At 44.6% G+C, this 13,736-nt stretch overlaps 1 protein-coding gene across 4 annotated transcripts in view; it reads right to left on the reverse strand.

The window, feature by feature from the left end:
* The window catches only part of ptpn13 (protein tyrosine phosphatase non-receptor type 13), a 148,253-nt gene that overhangs the window by 117,734 nt on the left and 16,783 nt on the right, over nucleotides 1-13,736 (reverse strand). For all 4 annotated transcript variants that reach the window (XM_042326447.1, XM_042326448.1, XM_042326446.1 and 1 more), the window contains exon 2: nucleotides 4,954-5,073. In XM_042326447.1, the coding sequence (XP_042182381.1) occupies nucleotides 4,954-5,068 (115 nt within the window). In that variant the 5' untranslated portion in view covers nucleotides 5,069-5,073. The remainder of the gene's footprint in view (nucleotides 1-4,953; nucleotides 5,074-13,736) is intronic.

Consider the following 13,736-nt stretch of genomic DNA (forward strand, 5'->3'; position numbering starts at 1 on the left):
TACTTATTAATCACGTTTGTGGACATGGATTTAGGAATCAGTAATCAACACAAATTCAGAAAGTTAACAGATTTACATCTCTCATGCCTAGCTTGTTTCTGTTTGGGACTAGCGAACTAGATCCATGAAATCAATTTATTGATCCGCATGCGCTTGCAGCAAAAAAATATCTAACATTCTTGAAACCAGATCGTACCCCCTACTTTAAACACTGCGGATAAATGAAATATATACACTGAACAAAAATATAAAACGCAATATGTAAAGTGTTGGTCCCATGTTTCATGATCTGAAATAAAATCCCAGAAATGTTCCTGATGTACAAAAAGCTTATTCCTCTCAAATTCTGTGATTTTTAATTTTTTTTTTTACATCCCTGTTAGTGAGCATTTCTCCTTTGCCTAGAAGATCCACCCACCTGACAGGTGTGGCCTATCAAGAAGTTGATTAAACAGCATGATCATTACACAGGTGCACCTTGTGCTGGGGGCAATAAAAGGCCACTAAAAATGTACAGTTTTGGCAGACAACACAATGCCACAGATGTCTCAAGTCAAGGAGCGTGCAATTGGCAAGCTGACTGCAGAAATGTCCACCAGAGATGTAGCCAGAGATTTTAATGTTAATTTCTCTACCATAAGCCACCAACGTAGTTTAAGAGAATTTGGCAGTACGTCTAACTGGCCTCACAACTGTAACCGCGTCAACCCAGGACCTCCACATCCGGCTTCTTCGCCTGCAGGATCGTCAGACCAGCCACCCAGACTGCTGATGAAAAACTGTCAGAAATGCTCTCAGGGAAGCGCATCTGATTTCTTGTCGTCCTCACCAGGGTGTTGACCTGACTGCAGTTTGGCGTTGTAACCCGACGTCAGTGGGAAAACGTTGACCTTTGATGGCCACTGGCATGCTGGAGAAGTGTACTCTTCCAGCTTCAACCAATGGTGTTACGTGGGTAAGCGGTTTGCCGATGTCAACGTTGTGAACAGAGTGCCTCATGGTGGCGGTGGGGTTATGGTATGGGGCAGGCATAAACTACGAACAACACACACAATTGCATTTTATTGATGGCGATTTGAATGCAGAGAGATACCGTGACGAGATCTTGAGGCCCATTGTCGTGCCATTCATCCACGCCACCATCACCTCATGTTTCAGCATGATAATGCACAGCCCCATGTTGCAAGGATCTGTATACAACTCCTATAAGCTGAAAATGTCCCAGTTCTTCCATGGCCTGCATACCCACTAGACATTTCACCCATTGAGCATGTTCGGGATGCTCTGGAATGACATGTATGAGAGCGTCATCCAGTTCCCGCCAATATCCAGCAACTTCGCACAGCCATTGAAGAGGAGTGGGACAACATTCCACAATCAACAGCCTGATCAACTTTATGCGAAGGAGATGTGTCACCCTGCATGAGGCAAATGGTGGTCACACCAGATACTGACTGGTTTTCTGATCCATGCCCCTACCTTTTTGCTATGGTATCTGTGAACAACAGATGTATATCTATATTCCCAGTCATGTGAAATCCTTAGTTCATGACCCAATTCATTTAATTACTTCCTTATATGAACTAACGCATTAAAATTGTGTTTGTATTTCTGTTCTGTAGCTAGATCCCTTTGGACAAGATTTCACTTGACATCAAAAGAAGACATCTAGCATTCCCACATCCAAATCATGGTAATAATAATAATAATAATAATAATAATAACAATAATAAAGTAATGAGTGAAATGTTTATTAACATTAATACATTTTTTGTTGTTGATCGTTTGTCTGATTGTATGCATTGCTTTTTTTCCCCCGAGTATGTGTGTATAACACATGGGGTGGGGGGGTGAATTAATTAATTGTATTATGCATTGTGATGAAATTGTACTTACATATGCTATACAATACATTTACAGTGTATTCACATAGTATTCAGACCCCTGGACCCCCCCCCCCTCATTTTGTTACGTTGCAGCCTTTTTCCAAAATGCTTTTTTTTTTTTTTAATCCTCAATCTACACACAATACCCCATAATGACATCACAATACCCCATAATGACATCACAATACCCCATAATGACATCACAATACCCCATAATGACATCACAATACCCCATAATGACAAAGTGAAAACATGTTTACAATTTTTTTTAAATGTATTAAAATACATAACAGAAATACCTTATTTACATAAGTATTCAGACTCTTTGCTATGAGACTCGAAATTGAGCTCAGGTGCATCCTGCTTCCATTCATCATCCTTGAGATGTTTCTACAACTTCATTGGAGTCCACCTGTGGTAAATTCAACTGATAGGACATGATTTGGAAAGGCTGTCTATGTAGGATCCCACAGTTGACAGTGCATGTCAGAGCAAAAAACCAAGCTGAGGTCAAAGGAATTGTCCGTAGAGCCCCGAGACAGGATTGTGTCGAGGCACAGATCTGAGGAGCAGTACAAAAACATTTCTGCAGCATTGAAGATTCAAGAACACAGTGGCCTCCATCATTCTGAAATGGAAGTTTGGAACCACCATGAATGGTCCTGTAACTGGCCGCCCAGCCAAACAGAGTTATCGGGGGAGAAGGGCCTTGGTCAGGGAGGTGACCAAGAACCCGATGGTCACTGACAGAGCTCCAGAGTTTCTCTATGGAGATGGGAGAACCTCCCAGAAGGACAACCATCTCTGCAGCAGTCCACCAATCACCAATCTGATCACCAATCAGACCTTTATGGTAGAGTGTACAGACGGTAGCTGCTCCTCAGGAAAAGGCACGACAGCCCGCTTCGAGTTTGCCAAAAGGCACCTAAAGGACTCAGACCATGAGAAACACGATTGTCTGGTTTGACGAAACCAAGATTGAACTCTTTGGCCTGAATGCCAAGCGTCACGTCTGGAAGAAACCTGGCACCATCCCTACGGGGAAGCATGGTGGTGGCAGCTTCATGCTGTGGGGATGTTTTCAGCGGCAGGGACTGGGAGACTCGTCAGGATCGAGGCAAAGATTAACAGAGCATAGTACAGAGATCCTTGATGAAAACCTGCTCCAAAGCGCTCAGGGCCTCAGACTGGGGTGAAGGTTTACCTTCCAACAGGACAACGACCCTAAGCACACAGCCAAGACAACACAGGAGTGGCTTTGGGACAAGACTCTGAATGTCCTTGAGTGGCCCAGGCATAGCCTGGACTTGAACCCAATCTAACATCTCTGGAGAGACCTGAAAATAGCTGTGCAGGGACACTCCCCATCCAACCTGACAGAGCTTGAGAGGATCTGCAGAGGAGAATGGGAGAAACTCCCCAAATACAGGTGTGCCAAGCTGGTAGCGTCATACACAAAAATACTCTAGGCTGTAATTGTTGATGCACCTTTGGCAGCAAAGTACTGAGTAAAGGGTCTGAATACTGATGTGGACTTGATATAACGTTTACCTGGTCGTGCTGCTGCTCCGGTTTCAACTGTTCTGCCTGCAGCTATGGAACCCTGACCTGTTCACCGGACCTGCTACCTTGTCCCGGAGCTGCTGTTTTCGACTCGCTCTCTACCGCACCTGCCGTCTAACTCTGAATGCTCGGCTATGAAAAGCTAACTGACATTTACTCCTGATGTGCTGACCTGTTGCATCCTCTAGAACCACTGTGATCATTACCATCTGACCCTGCTGGTCATCTATAAACATTTGAACATCTTGGCCATGTTCTGTTATAATCTCCACCCGGCACAGCCAGAAGAGGACTGGCAACCCCTCAGAGCCTGGTTCCTCTCCACCCAGCACAGCCAGAAGAGGACTGGCCACCCCTCATAGCCTGGTTCCTCTCTAGGTTTCTTCCTAGGTTCTGGTCTTTCTAGGGAGTTTTTCCTAGCCACCGTGCTTCTACATCTGCATTGCTTGCTGTTTGGGGTTTTAGACTGGGTTTCTGTACAGCACTTTGTGACATCGGCTGATGTAAGAAGGACTTTATAAATACATTTGATTGGTTGATGCCACCAGGGGTCTCTTCATAGTACCCAAGTACATTTGATTTATATTTCAGTTTGACATTTTTCATGCATTTTTTAATATGGCTGTAATGTAACGAAATGTAGAAAAAGTCAATGGGTCTGAATACTTTGAATGCACTGCTTATAAAAATATATATAGTTACCATGGAGACATTGGAGATATAGCAGATAAGAATCATGAGTTATTTAAATAAACCACCATCCTGGGTCACTGTCTCAACAGGACCATAGACTTTCTGGGAAATGTGTAAATGAGATGAAAATATAGAGAGAGAGATAGAAAGAGAGGCAAAAGAATACAGAGGGTATTTTGTGGGCTTTTTGTTTGAGGAAAACAAAATGGAGGCCGATACACAACAGTTAACATAACAAGGATGGTTATGCTGAGAATGGAGAGAAAGAAAAGAACAAGAGAAAGACAGAAAGATTCAAAAAAGTCTTGAACTCGTCCGATCAGACCAGATAAACCAGGGGAACTGGATGACAACGAACACACACCTCTGAATCGCTCTCTGGTGAGCGCTGGAAGAAGTAGATTGTGTCTGGACAACGAGAGCTCTCAGCAGTCTCACTCCCTAAGGTATACACAGTGAACTCTGGTTACCTAGCGATATGTCGTGGCTGCAGTAGCTTCACTGAATAACGTCAGACTCGCTTTATGCTTAGCACCCTCGTCTCAGGGTTTACTGAAACTGATGAATCTTGTGATTACTGTAATCAATCATATTTATGTATAAAGCCCTTCTTACATCAGCTGATATCTCAAAGTGCTGTACAGAAACACAGCCTAAAACCCCAAAACAGCAAGCAATACAGGTGTAGAAGCACGGTGGCTAGGAAAAACTCCCTAGAAAGGCCAAAACCTAGGAAGAAACCTAGAGAGGAACCAGGCTATGAGGGGTGGCCAGTCCTCTTCTGGCTGTGCCGGGTGCTATATCAACGTACCTCTTCTGAATAGCTCCTGGAGGCTCTCAGCACTCTGACTGAGGACAGCCCAGACCTCCTCCTCTTGAAGGGGACCTCCTCGCACCTCCAGAGCTTCAGCCAGAGAGACATGCATCGTCCCTGGGAGGAGAAAATATAAACACACATTATTATTAAAACGTGCTAAGTGGGGACAGTGGTTTACAGTATATTGCAATTATAACAAAACCAAAAAATGGACATGCATCATCCCGGAGGGACAGAAATAACAAATACATTTAAAACATACTTTAGCTTAGTGGTTTGTTGTAATTGGGGAGGGGGGTGTTAATTCCAGGGAGTGGGGATCTCCTGTAAACAGATCTTATGTTATGTGATTCATTCTTCCACGTGAGTTTTAAAACCGCTAAGGGAGCGGAGAGAAAGAGGATAAAGAATGTGATGTCACTACAACACCAGCACTGTAATACGGGCTAGGTCTCCCATCACATATTGCTCTCCTCCAGCCGACACGACGGCCCGCCGACACGACGCAACGGCCCGCCGACACGACGCAACGGCCCGCCGACACGACGGCCCGCCGACACGACGCAGCGGCCCGCCGACGCGACGCAACGGCCCGCCGACACGACGCAACGGCCCGCCGACACGACGCAACGGCCCGCCGACACGACGCAACGGCCCGCCGACGCGACGCAACGGCCCGCCGACACGACGCAACGGCCCGCCGACACGACGCAACGGCCCGCCGCAACGGCCCGTTGACGTACTTATAAAAGCCAGGGAGTGTGAGGAATAACAACTCCCTCCATGAACACAGGAGACTATTATATATGAGAAACACCCCCCCCAAAAAAAATACCAAAGACTCCAACGACCCGAAACGTGGACTGTTCTCCATGCTACATTCCAGCAGGCGGTACAGGTGCATCAAGGCTCGGACCAACAGACTCACACAGCTTCTAGACGGTTAAATAGATAACTACTGTTCTACTACAGACTATCCACTCTGACTGTGCCCATCGACAGGTCTCTCTACACACTCAGACAACCTACGCTGCTGCTAAAATGATTATTGATTAAATAACCCCATTACCCTGCTGGCCATTGATTATTGAGTGTCATTACATTAGTTGTTGTTTATTCTGCTACTAGTCACTATTACTCCTGTTTACATTAGTATCCATTTATCCTTCTACTGGTCACTATTACTCCTGTTTACATTAGTATCCATTTATCCTTCTACTGGTCACTATTACTCCTGTTTACATTAGTATCCATTTATCCTTCTACTGGTCACTATTACTCCTGTTTACATTAGTATCCATTTATCCTTCTACTGGTCACTATTACTCCTGTTTACATTAGTATCCATTTATCCTTCTACTGGTCACTATTACTCCTGTTTACATTAGTATCCATTTATCCTTCTACTGGTCACTATTACTCCTGTTTACATTAGTATCCATTTATCCTTCTACTGGTCACTATTACTCCTGTTTACATTAGTATCCATTTATCCTTCTACTAGTCACTATTACTCCTGTTTACATTAGTATCCATTTATCCTTCTACTGGTCACTATTACTCCTGTTTACATTAGTATCCATTTATCCTTCTACTGGTCACTATTACTCCTGTTTACATTAGTATCCATTTATCCTGCTACTGGTCACTATTACTCCTGTTTACATGTTTCTTTTTTCTGAGTTTACGTCCTCTCACTGTCAATTGCGTTTATTTTTCAGCAAACGTAACATATAAGATTCAACAGACAAACTGAACAAGTTCCACAGGACATGTGACTAGCAGAAATTGAATAATGTGTCCCTGAACAAAGGGGGTGGGGGGGGGGGCAATATCAAAAGTAACAGTCAATGCTTCTACACCCGTTTGGGGTTTTAGACTGGGTTTCTGTACAGCACTTTGTGACATCAGCTGATGTAAGAAGGGCTTTATAAATACATTTGATTGATTATCTGGTGTGGCCGCCACCGGCATTAAGTACTGCAGTGCATCAGGTTTGCCAGTTCTTGCTGTGAGATGTTACCCCACTCTTCCGCCAAGGCACCTGCACGTTCCCAGACATTTCTGGTGGGGGAACGGCCCTAGCCCTCACCCTCCGATCCAACAGGTCCCAGAAGTGCTCAATGGGATTGAGATCCGGGCTCTTCGCTGGCCTTGGCAAAACACTGACATTCCTGTCTTGCAGGAAATCACACACATAACAACCAGTATGGCAGATGGCATTGTCATGCTGGAGGGTCATGTCAGGATGAGCCTGCAGGAAGTCTACCACATGAGGGTGAAGGATGTCTTCCCTGTAACGCACAGCATTGAGTTTGCCTGCAGTGACAACAGGCTCAGTCCGATGATGTGACACACCGCCCCAGACCATGACAGACCCTCCACCTTTAACTCGATCCCGCTCCAGAGTGCAGGCCTCGGTGTAACGCTCACTCCTTCGACGATAAACGTGAATCCGACCATTACCCTGCTCAGACGCAACCGCGACTCGTCAGTGAAGAGTACTTTTTGCCAGTCCTGTCTGGTCCAGCGACGGTGGGTTTGTGCCCATAGGCGACGTTGTTGCCGGTGATGTCTGGTGAGGACCTGCCTTACAACAGGCCTACAAGCACACAGTCCAGCCTCTCTCAGCCTATTGCGGACAGTCTGAGCATTGGAGGGATTGTGCGTTCTTGGTGTAACTTGGACAGTTGTTGCCAATCCCGTACCTGTCCCGCAGGGGTGATGTTCGGATGTACCGATCCTGTGCAGGTGTGGTTACACTCTCTGCCGCTGCGAGGACAATCAGCTGTCCGTCCTGTCTCCCTGTAGCGCTGTCTTAGGCGTCTCACAGTACGGACATTGCAATTTATTGCCCTGGCCAGATCTGCAAGCCTCCTTGTAAATCAAATCAAATTTTATTTGTCACGTGCGCCGAATACAACATGCCTAAGGCACATTCATGCAGATGAGCAGGGACCCTGGGCATCTTTCTTTTGGTGTTTTTCAGTGTCAGTAGTAAGGCCTCTTTAGTGTGCTAAGTTTTCATAACTGTGACCTTAATTGTCTACCATCTGTCCATTCCACAGGTGCATGTTCATTAATTGATTATGGTTCATTGAACAAGCGTCAGAAACAGTGTTAAAACCCTTTACAATGAAGATATATTTGGATATTTACGAATTATCTTTGAAAGACAGCGTCCTGAAAAAGGGAGAAAAAAAATCTGAGTTTATATATTACCATTAGTACATTACTGTCCATATTTATTATATTCCTTCTACTAGGAACTTTACATGCATACAAGGCTGAAAACTGAGTTCACAAAACATTAGGAACAGGTTCCTAATAAGTTGCACTCCATTTTGCCCTCAGAACAACCTCAATTCGTCAGGGCATGGACTCTACAATGTGTCAAAACCGTTCCACAGGGATGCTGGCCCATGTTGACTCCAATGCTTTCCACTGTTGGTGTCAAGTTGGCTCGATGTTCTTTGGATGGTGGACCATTCTTGATACACAAACTGTTGAGTGAAAATCTCAACAGCGTGGCACTTCTTGACACAAACCAGCTCGCCTAGCACCTACTACCATCGTTCAAAAGTCACTTAAATATTCTCTCTTGCCCATTTTAATGGAACACATACAAAATTCATGTTTCAAGGCTTATATTATTATTATTTTTTTTTTAAATCCTTTAATTGAAGTGGATTTAACAAGTGACATCAATAAGAGATCATAGCTTTAATCTGGTCTCGTGTTCCTAATGTTTTGTCCACTCCGTGTATATCCTACAACCAGTCACTTTATAAACCCACATCAACCACTAATACCCACGAGTGGTGTAGCGTTGGGCTGGAGCAAGGCGTTTGAGTGACAAAGGAAAGAGCTTTCAAGGTAAGAATTTCGCTGTGCCCGTTTTACACCGGGTTGTATCCTGTCCATGTGGCACATACATTCTGAATCTATTAGAACATTAGCAGGGGCTAAAACAACAACAATCCCATGACTGAAACTGAAGTCGATCTCAGAGCGATTGTCTGGGGCAAAGTTAACCTTCTCTTTCATGTAAAACTGTATTTGTAAACAAGCGCAATTGAGTAGAGAAATAAAACGTGGCAGCATGCGGAACGAGCCTTTTTTGTATGTTCTTTGTAAAGTTGTTTCCTTACAAAGTTTGATTTATATACACTTTTAGATTTTAGAACCTGTGAACGCTACCATCTGTCCCGACCAAAAAGCCTGAAGTTCTGTCGTCATCTGCAGTTCTATTGTAAGAAACATATTGGTTCCCAGGGCAAAAACCTTGTGCTATCCTGGAGCACGAGTACGGGAGATTACAAGGATGCTTACGACTGTTTTATGACAGATGCCGGGAACTGACGCTGTCGTAATCCATGTAATCTGAGTTTCCAAGATGGCGCAGCAGTAAGACGTGTTTGTTTTAATCCCATGTAAATATTCAGTAAAAAAAAAATTGGGGGGGGACAATCACCGTATTCTTATCAGAAGACTTGTCAGCCTTGGTTTCTCTAATGACTGCCTCGCCTGGTTCACCAACTACTTCTCAGATTGAGTTCAGTGTGTCAAATCGAAGGGCCTGTTGTCCAGACCTCTGGCAGTCTATGGGGGTGCCACAGGGTTCAATTCTCGGGCCGACTCTTCTCTGTATACATCAATGTCGCTCTCGCTGCGGGTGATTCTTTGATCCACCTCTACGCAGACGACACCATTCTGTATACATCTGGCCCTTCTTTGGACACTTCACTAACCTCCAAAACAAGCTTCAACCCTATACAACACTCCTTCAGTGGCCTACAACTGCTCTTAAATGCTAGTAAATCTAATTGCATGCTCTTCAACAATTCGCTGCCTGCACCTACCCGCCTAGCATCACTAATCTGGATGGTTCGGACTTAGAACGTGTGGACAACTATAAATACCTAGGTGTCTGGCTAGACTAAACTCTCCTTCCAGACTCACATTAAGCATCTCCAATCCAAAGTTAAATCTAGAATCAGCGTCCTACTTCGAAACAAAGCCTCCTTCACAGGAGGACCTGAGCCCTAGGACCATGCCTCAGGACTACCTGACATGATGACTCCTTGCTGTCCCCAGTCCACCTGGCCGTGCTGCTGCTCCAGTTTCAACTGTTCTGCCTTATTATTATTCGACCATGCTGGTCATTTATGAACATTTGAACATCTTGGCCATGTTCTGTTATAATCTCCACCCGGCACAGCCAGAAGAGGACTGGCCACCCCACATAGCCTGGTTCCTCTCTAGGTTTCTTCCTAGGTTTTGGCCTTTCTAGGGAGTTTTTCCTAGCCACCGTGCTTCTACACCTGCATTGCTTGCTGTTTGGGGTTTTAGGCTGGGTTTCTGTACAGCACTTTGAGATATCAGCTGATGTACGAAGGGCTATATAAATAAATTTGATTTGAATTTGATTTGATTCACTCATGCTGCCAAGTATACCCTCGTAAAACTGTCATTACAAAATAGCCTCCAATACTCTACTCAGCAAATTGGATGCAGTCTATCACAATGCCATCCTTTTTGTCACCAAAGCCCGAAATACTACCCACCACTGCAACTTGTATGCTCTCGTTGGCTGGTCCTCGCTACATATTCGTTGCCAAACCCACTGGCTCCAGGTCGTCTATGGGTCTTTGCTGGGTAAGGGTCCGCCTGATCTCAGCTCACTGGTCACCATAGCAACACCCACCCGTAGCACGAGCTCCAGCAGGTATATTTCACTGGTCATCCCCAAAGACAACACCTCCTTTGGTTGCCTTTCCTTCCAATTCTCTGCTGCCAATGACTTAAATGAATTGCAAAAAAATAAAAAATAATTAAAAGAAAATCACTGAAGTTAGAGACTTCTCCCTCATTAACTTTAAGTGTCAGCTGTCAGAGCAGTTTCCCGATCGCTGCAGCTGTACACAGCCCATCTGTTAATAGCCCATCCAACCAACTACCAACCTCATCCCCATATTTGTTTTTCTGCTCTTTAGCACACCAGTATTTCTACTTGCACTTCCTCATCTGCACATAATCACTCCGGTAGTAAATTGCTAAATTGTAATTACTTCGCCACTATGGCCTATTTATTGCCTTACCTCCTCATTTAATTTAATTTTTCTGTACACAGATTTTTCTATTGTTATTGACTGTTTATCCAATGTGTAAATTGTTTTTGGTCGCACTGCTTTGCTTTATCTTGGCCAGGTCGCAGTTGTAAATGAGAACTTGTTCAACTGGCACAGCTGGTTAAATAAAGATGAAATAAAATGTCTTTTGATCCCACATGTTTTATTTACATCAGGAGGGCTAGCTCAGATCTTCTTAAAATGTATTTGAAAAAAATAACTGATTCTAGCAAGGAAAGATTTTAAGAAGTGGCCAATTATCTCAGGTACGGTACCATCTTTGGGCCGTGGATGTGAAAGATTCAGCAGCAATACACATCTGGACACACACAACACTGTAGGAATCACTTTCATAGATTAGTTTGATGCCTTTTGGAAACAGAAGATGCTCTCCAGGAGTCCATCCAAATCATCTCCTGGACTTTGTCCACGCACGTTGAGACAATGGGCCAAGAACAGCTTAGTTAATCTCTACCATTGTGTCACTGAGTTGTCGAAATGCGTCAGAAAATGTACATTATACCAGGGGTATACCAACAATGATGAAAATATAATATGTCATTCACAAACACATACATATAAAACTCATTTTACACAACGTCACATCCATAACGTTAAATGTTCCTCATTTATGCATGCATGTTATATATACACACACTGCTCAAAAAAATAAAGGGAACACTAAAATAACACATCCTAGATCTGAATGAATGAAATATTCTTATTAAATACTTTTGTCTTTACATAGTTGAATGTGCTGACAACAAAATCACAAAAAATATCAATGGAAATCAAATTTATCAACTCATGGGAGGTCTGGATTTGGAGTCACACTCAAAATGAAAGTGGAAAACTACACTACAGGCTGATCCAACTTTGATGTAATGTCCTTAAAACAGGTCAAAATTAGGCTCAGTAGTGTGTGTGGCCTCCACGTGCCTGTATGACATCCCTACAACGCCTGCTCCTGATGTGGCGGATGGTCTCCTGAGGGATCTCCTCCCAGACCTGGACTAAAGCATCCGCCAAATCCTGGACAGTCTGTGGTGCAACGTGGCGTTGGTGGATGGAGCGAGACATGATGTCCCAGATGTGCTCAATTGGATTCAGGTCTGGGGAACGGGCGGGCCAGTCCATAGCATCAATGCCTTCCTCTTGCAGGAACTGCTGACACACTCCAGCCACATGAGGTCTAGCATTGTCTTGCATTAGGAGGAACCCAGGGCCAACCGCACCAGCATATGGTCTCACAAGGGGTCTGAGGATCTCATCTCGGTGCCTAATGGCAGTCAGGCCACCTCTGGCGAGCACATGGAGGGCTGTGCGACCCCCAAAGAAATGCCACCCCACACCATGACTGACCCACCGCCAAACCGGTCACGCTGGAGGATGTTGCAGGCAGCAGAACGTTCTCCACGGCGTCTCCAGACTCTGTCACGTCTGTCACGTGCTCAGTGTGAACCTGCTTTCATCTGTGAAAGAGGGCGCCAGTGGCGAATTTGCCAATCTTGGTGTTCTCTGGCAAATGCCAAACGTCCTGCACGGTGTTGGGCTGTAAGCACAACCCCCACCTGTGGACGTCGGGCCCTCATACCACCCTCATGGAGTCTGTTTCTGACCGTTTGAGCAGACATGCACATTTGTGGCCTGCTGGTGGTCATTTTGCAGGGCTCTGGCAATGCTCCTCTTTGCACAAAGGCGGAGGTAGTGGTCCTGCTGCTGGGTTGTTGCCCTCCTACGGCCTCCTCCACGTCTCCTGATGTTGGCTGGCGAGATGTACACAAATCTCGTGTGGTCGTTTCTTATCAAGAATTGCATCTCAACAGCATCAGAGTCCGTGTTAAAATGGGTTACCAGTCACACAAACTGCCTGTATACACAGAGTATACCACAGAAAATACACGATCCATGTCTCAAGGCATAAAAGTCCCTCTTTCCCCTTCATTTACACTGATTGAAGTGGATTTAACAAGTTACATCAATAAGGGATTTCACCTGGATTCCCCTGGTCAGTCAGTCTATAAAACATTAGGATCTTTCCATGAAAAAGTGTATACCTCTAACCCTAGACTCAGAGACTGACACTCATTTCATTCCCTTGTTTATTTGAGCTAGATGGACTCATTCTTCACTCATCCCTGCTATATATTGACATATATCATTAAGTTGATGTCTTTCCTATGAAGGGCTAAACTTCCCTTTCGTCATGTGATATGGTAAAAAAAAAACATTAAATTATAATATACATTTGTTGTCAGATTGTAAATCACCTAAGGCTTGCCAGTTGCAGTTAACAAGCATGCACAGGGCAGACTACACAGACCAATATTGTCACTGGGGGGTACCCGTAGTTACTCAGGAAGTTAAACTGGATCAAAATAAATAAATAGACCTTTTTATTATGCCATGTGATCACATGCAATGCGCCAGTTAGCAGAACAACACATGATTACAGTTCATATGAGAACGGGAGAATAGATAGATCACACACACACACACACACACACACACACACACACCCACACCCACACACCCACACACACACACACACACACCACCTACCAACACACACACACCACCTACCAACACCACACACACACACACACACCACCAACACACACACACACACCACCTACCAACACACAC

Source organism: Oncorhynchus tshawytscha, linkage group LG09, assembly GCF_018296145.1.
Source record: "Oncorhynchus tshawytscha isolate Ot180627B linkage group LG09, Otsh_v2.0, whole genome shotgun sequence".
Taxonomy (NCBI): domain Eukaryota; kingdom Metazoa; phylum Chordata; class Actinopteri; order Salmoniformes; family Salmonidae; genus Oncorhynchus; species Oncorhynchus tshawytscha.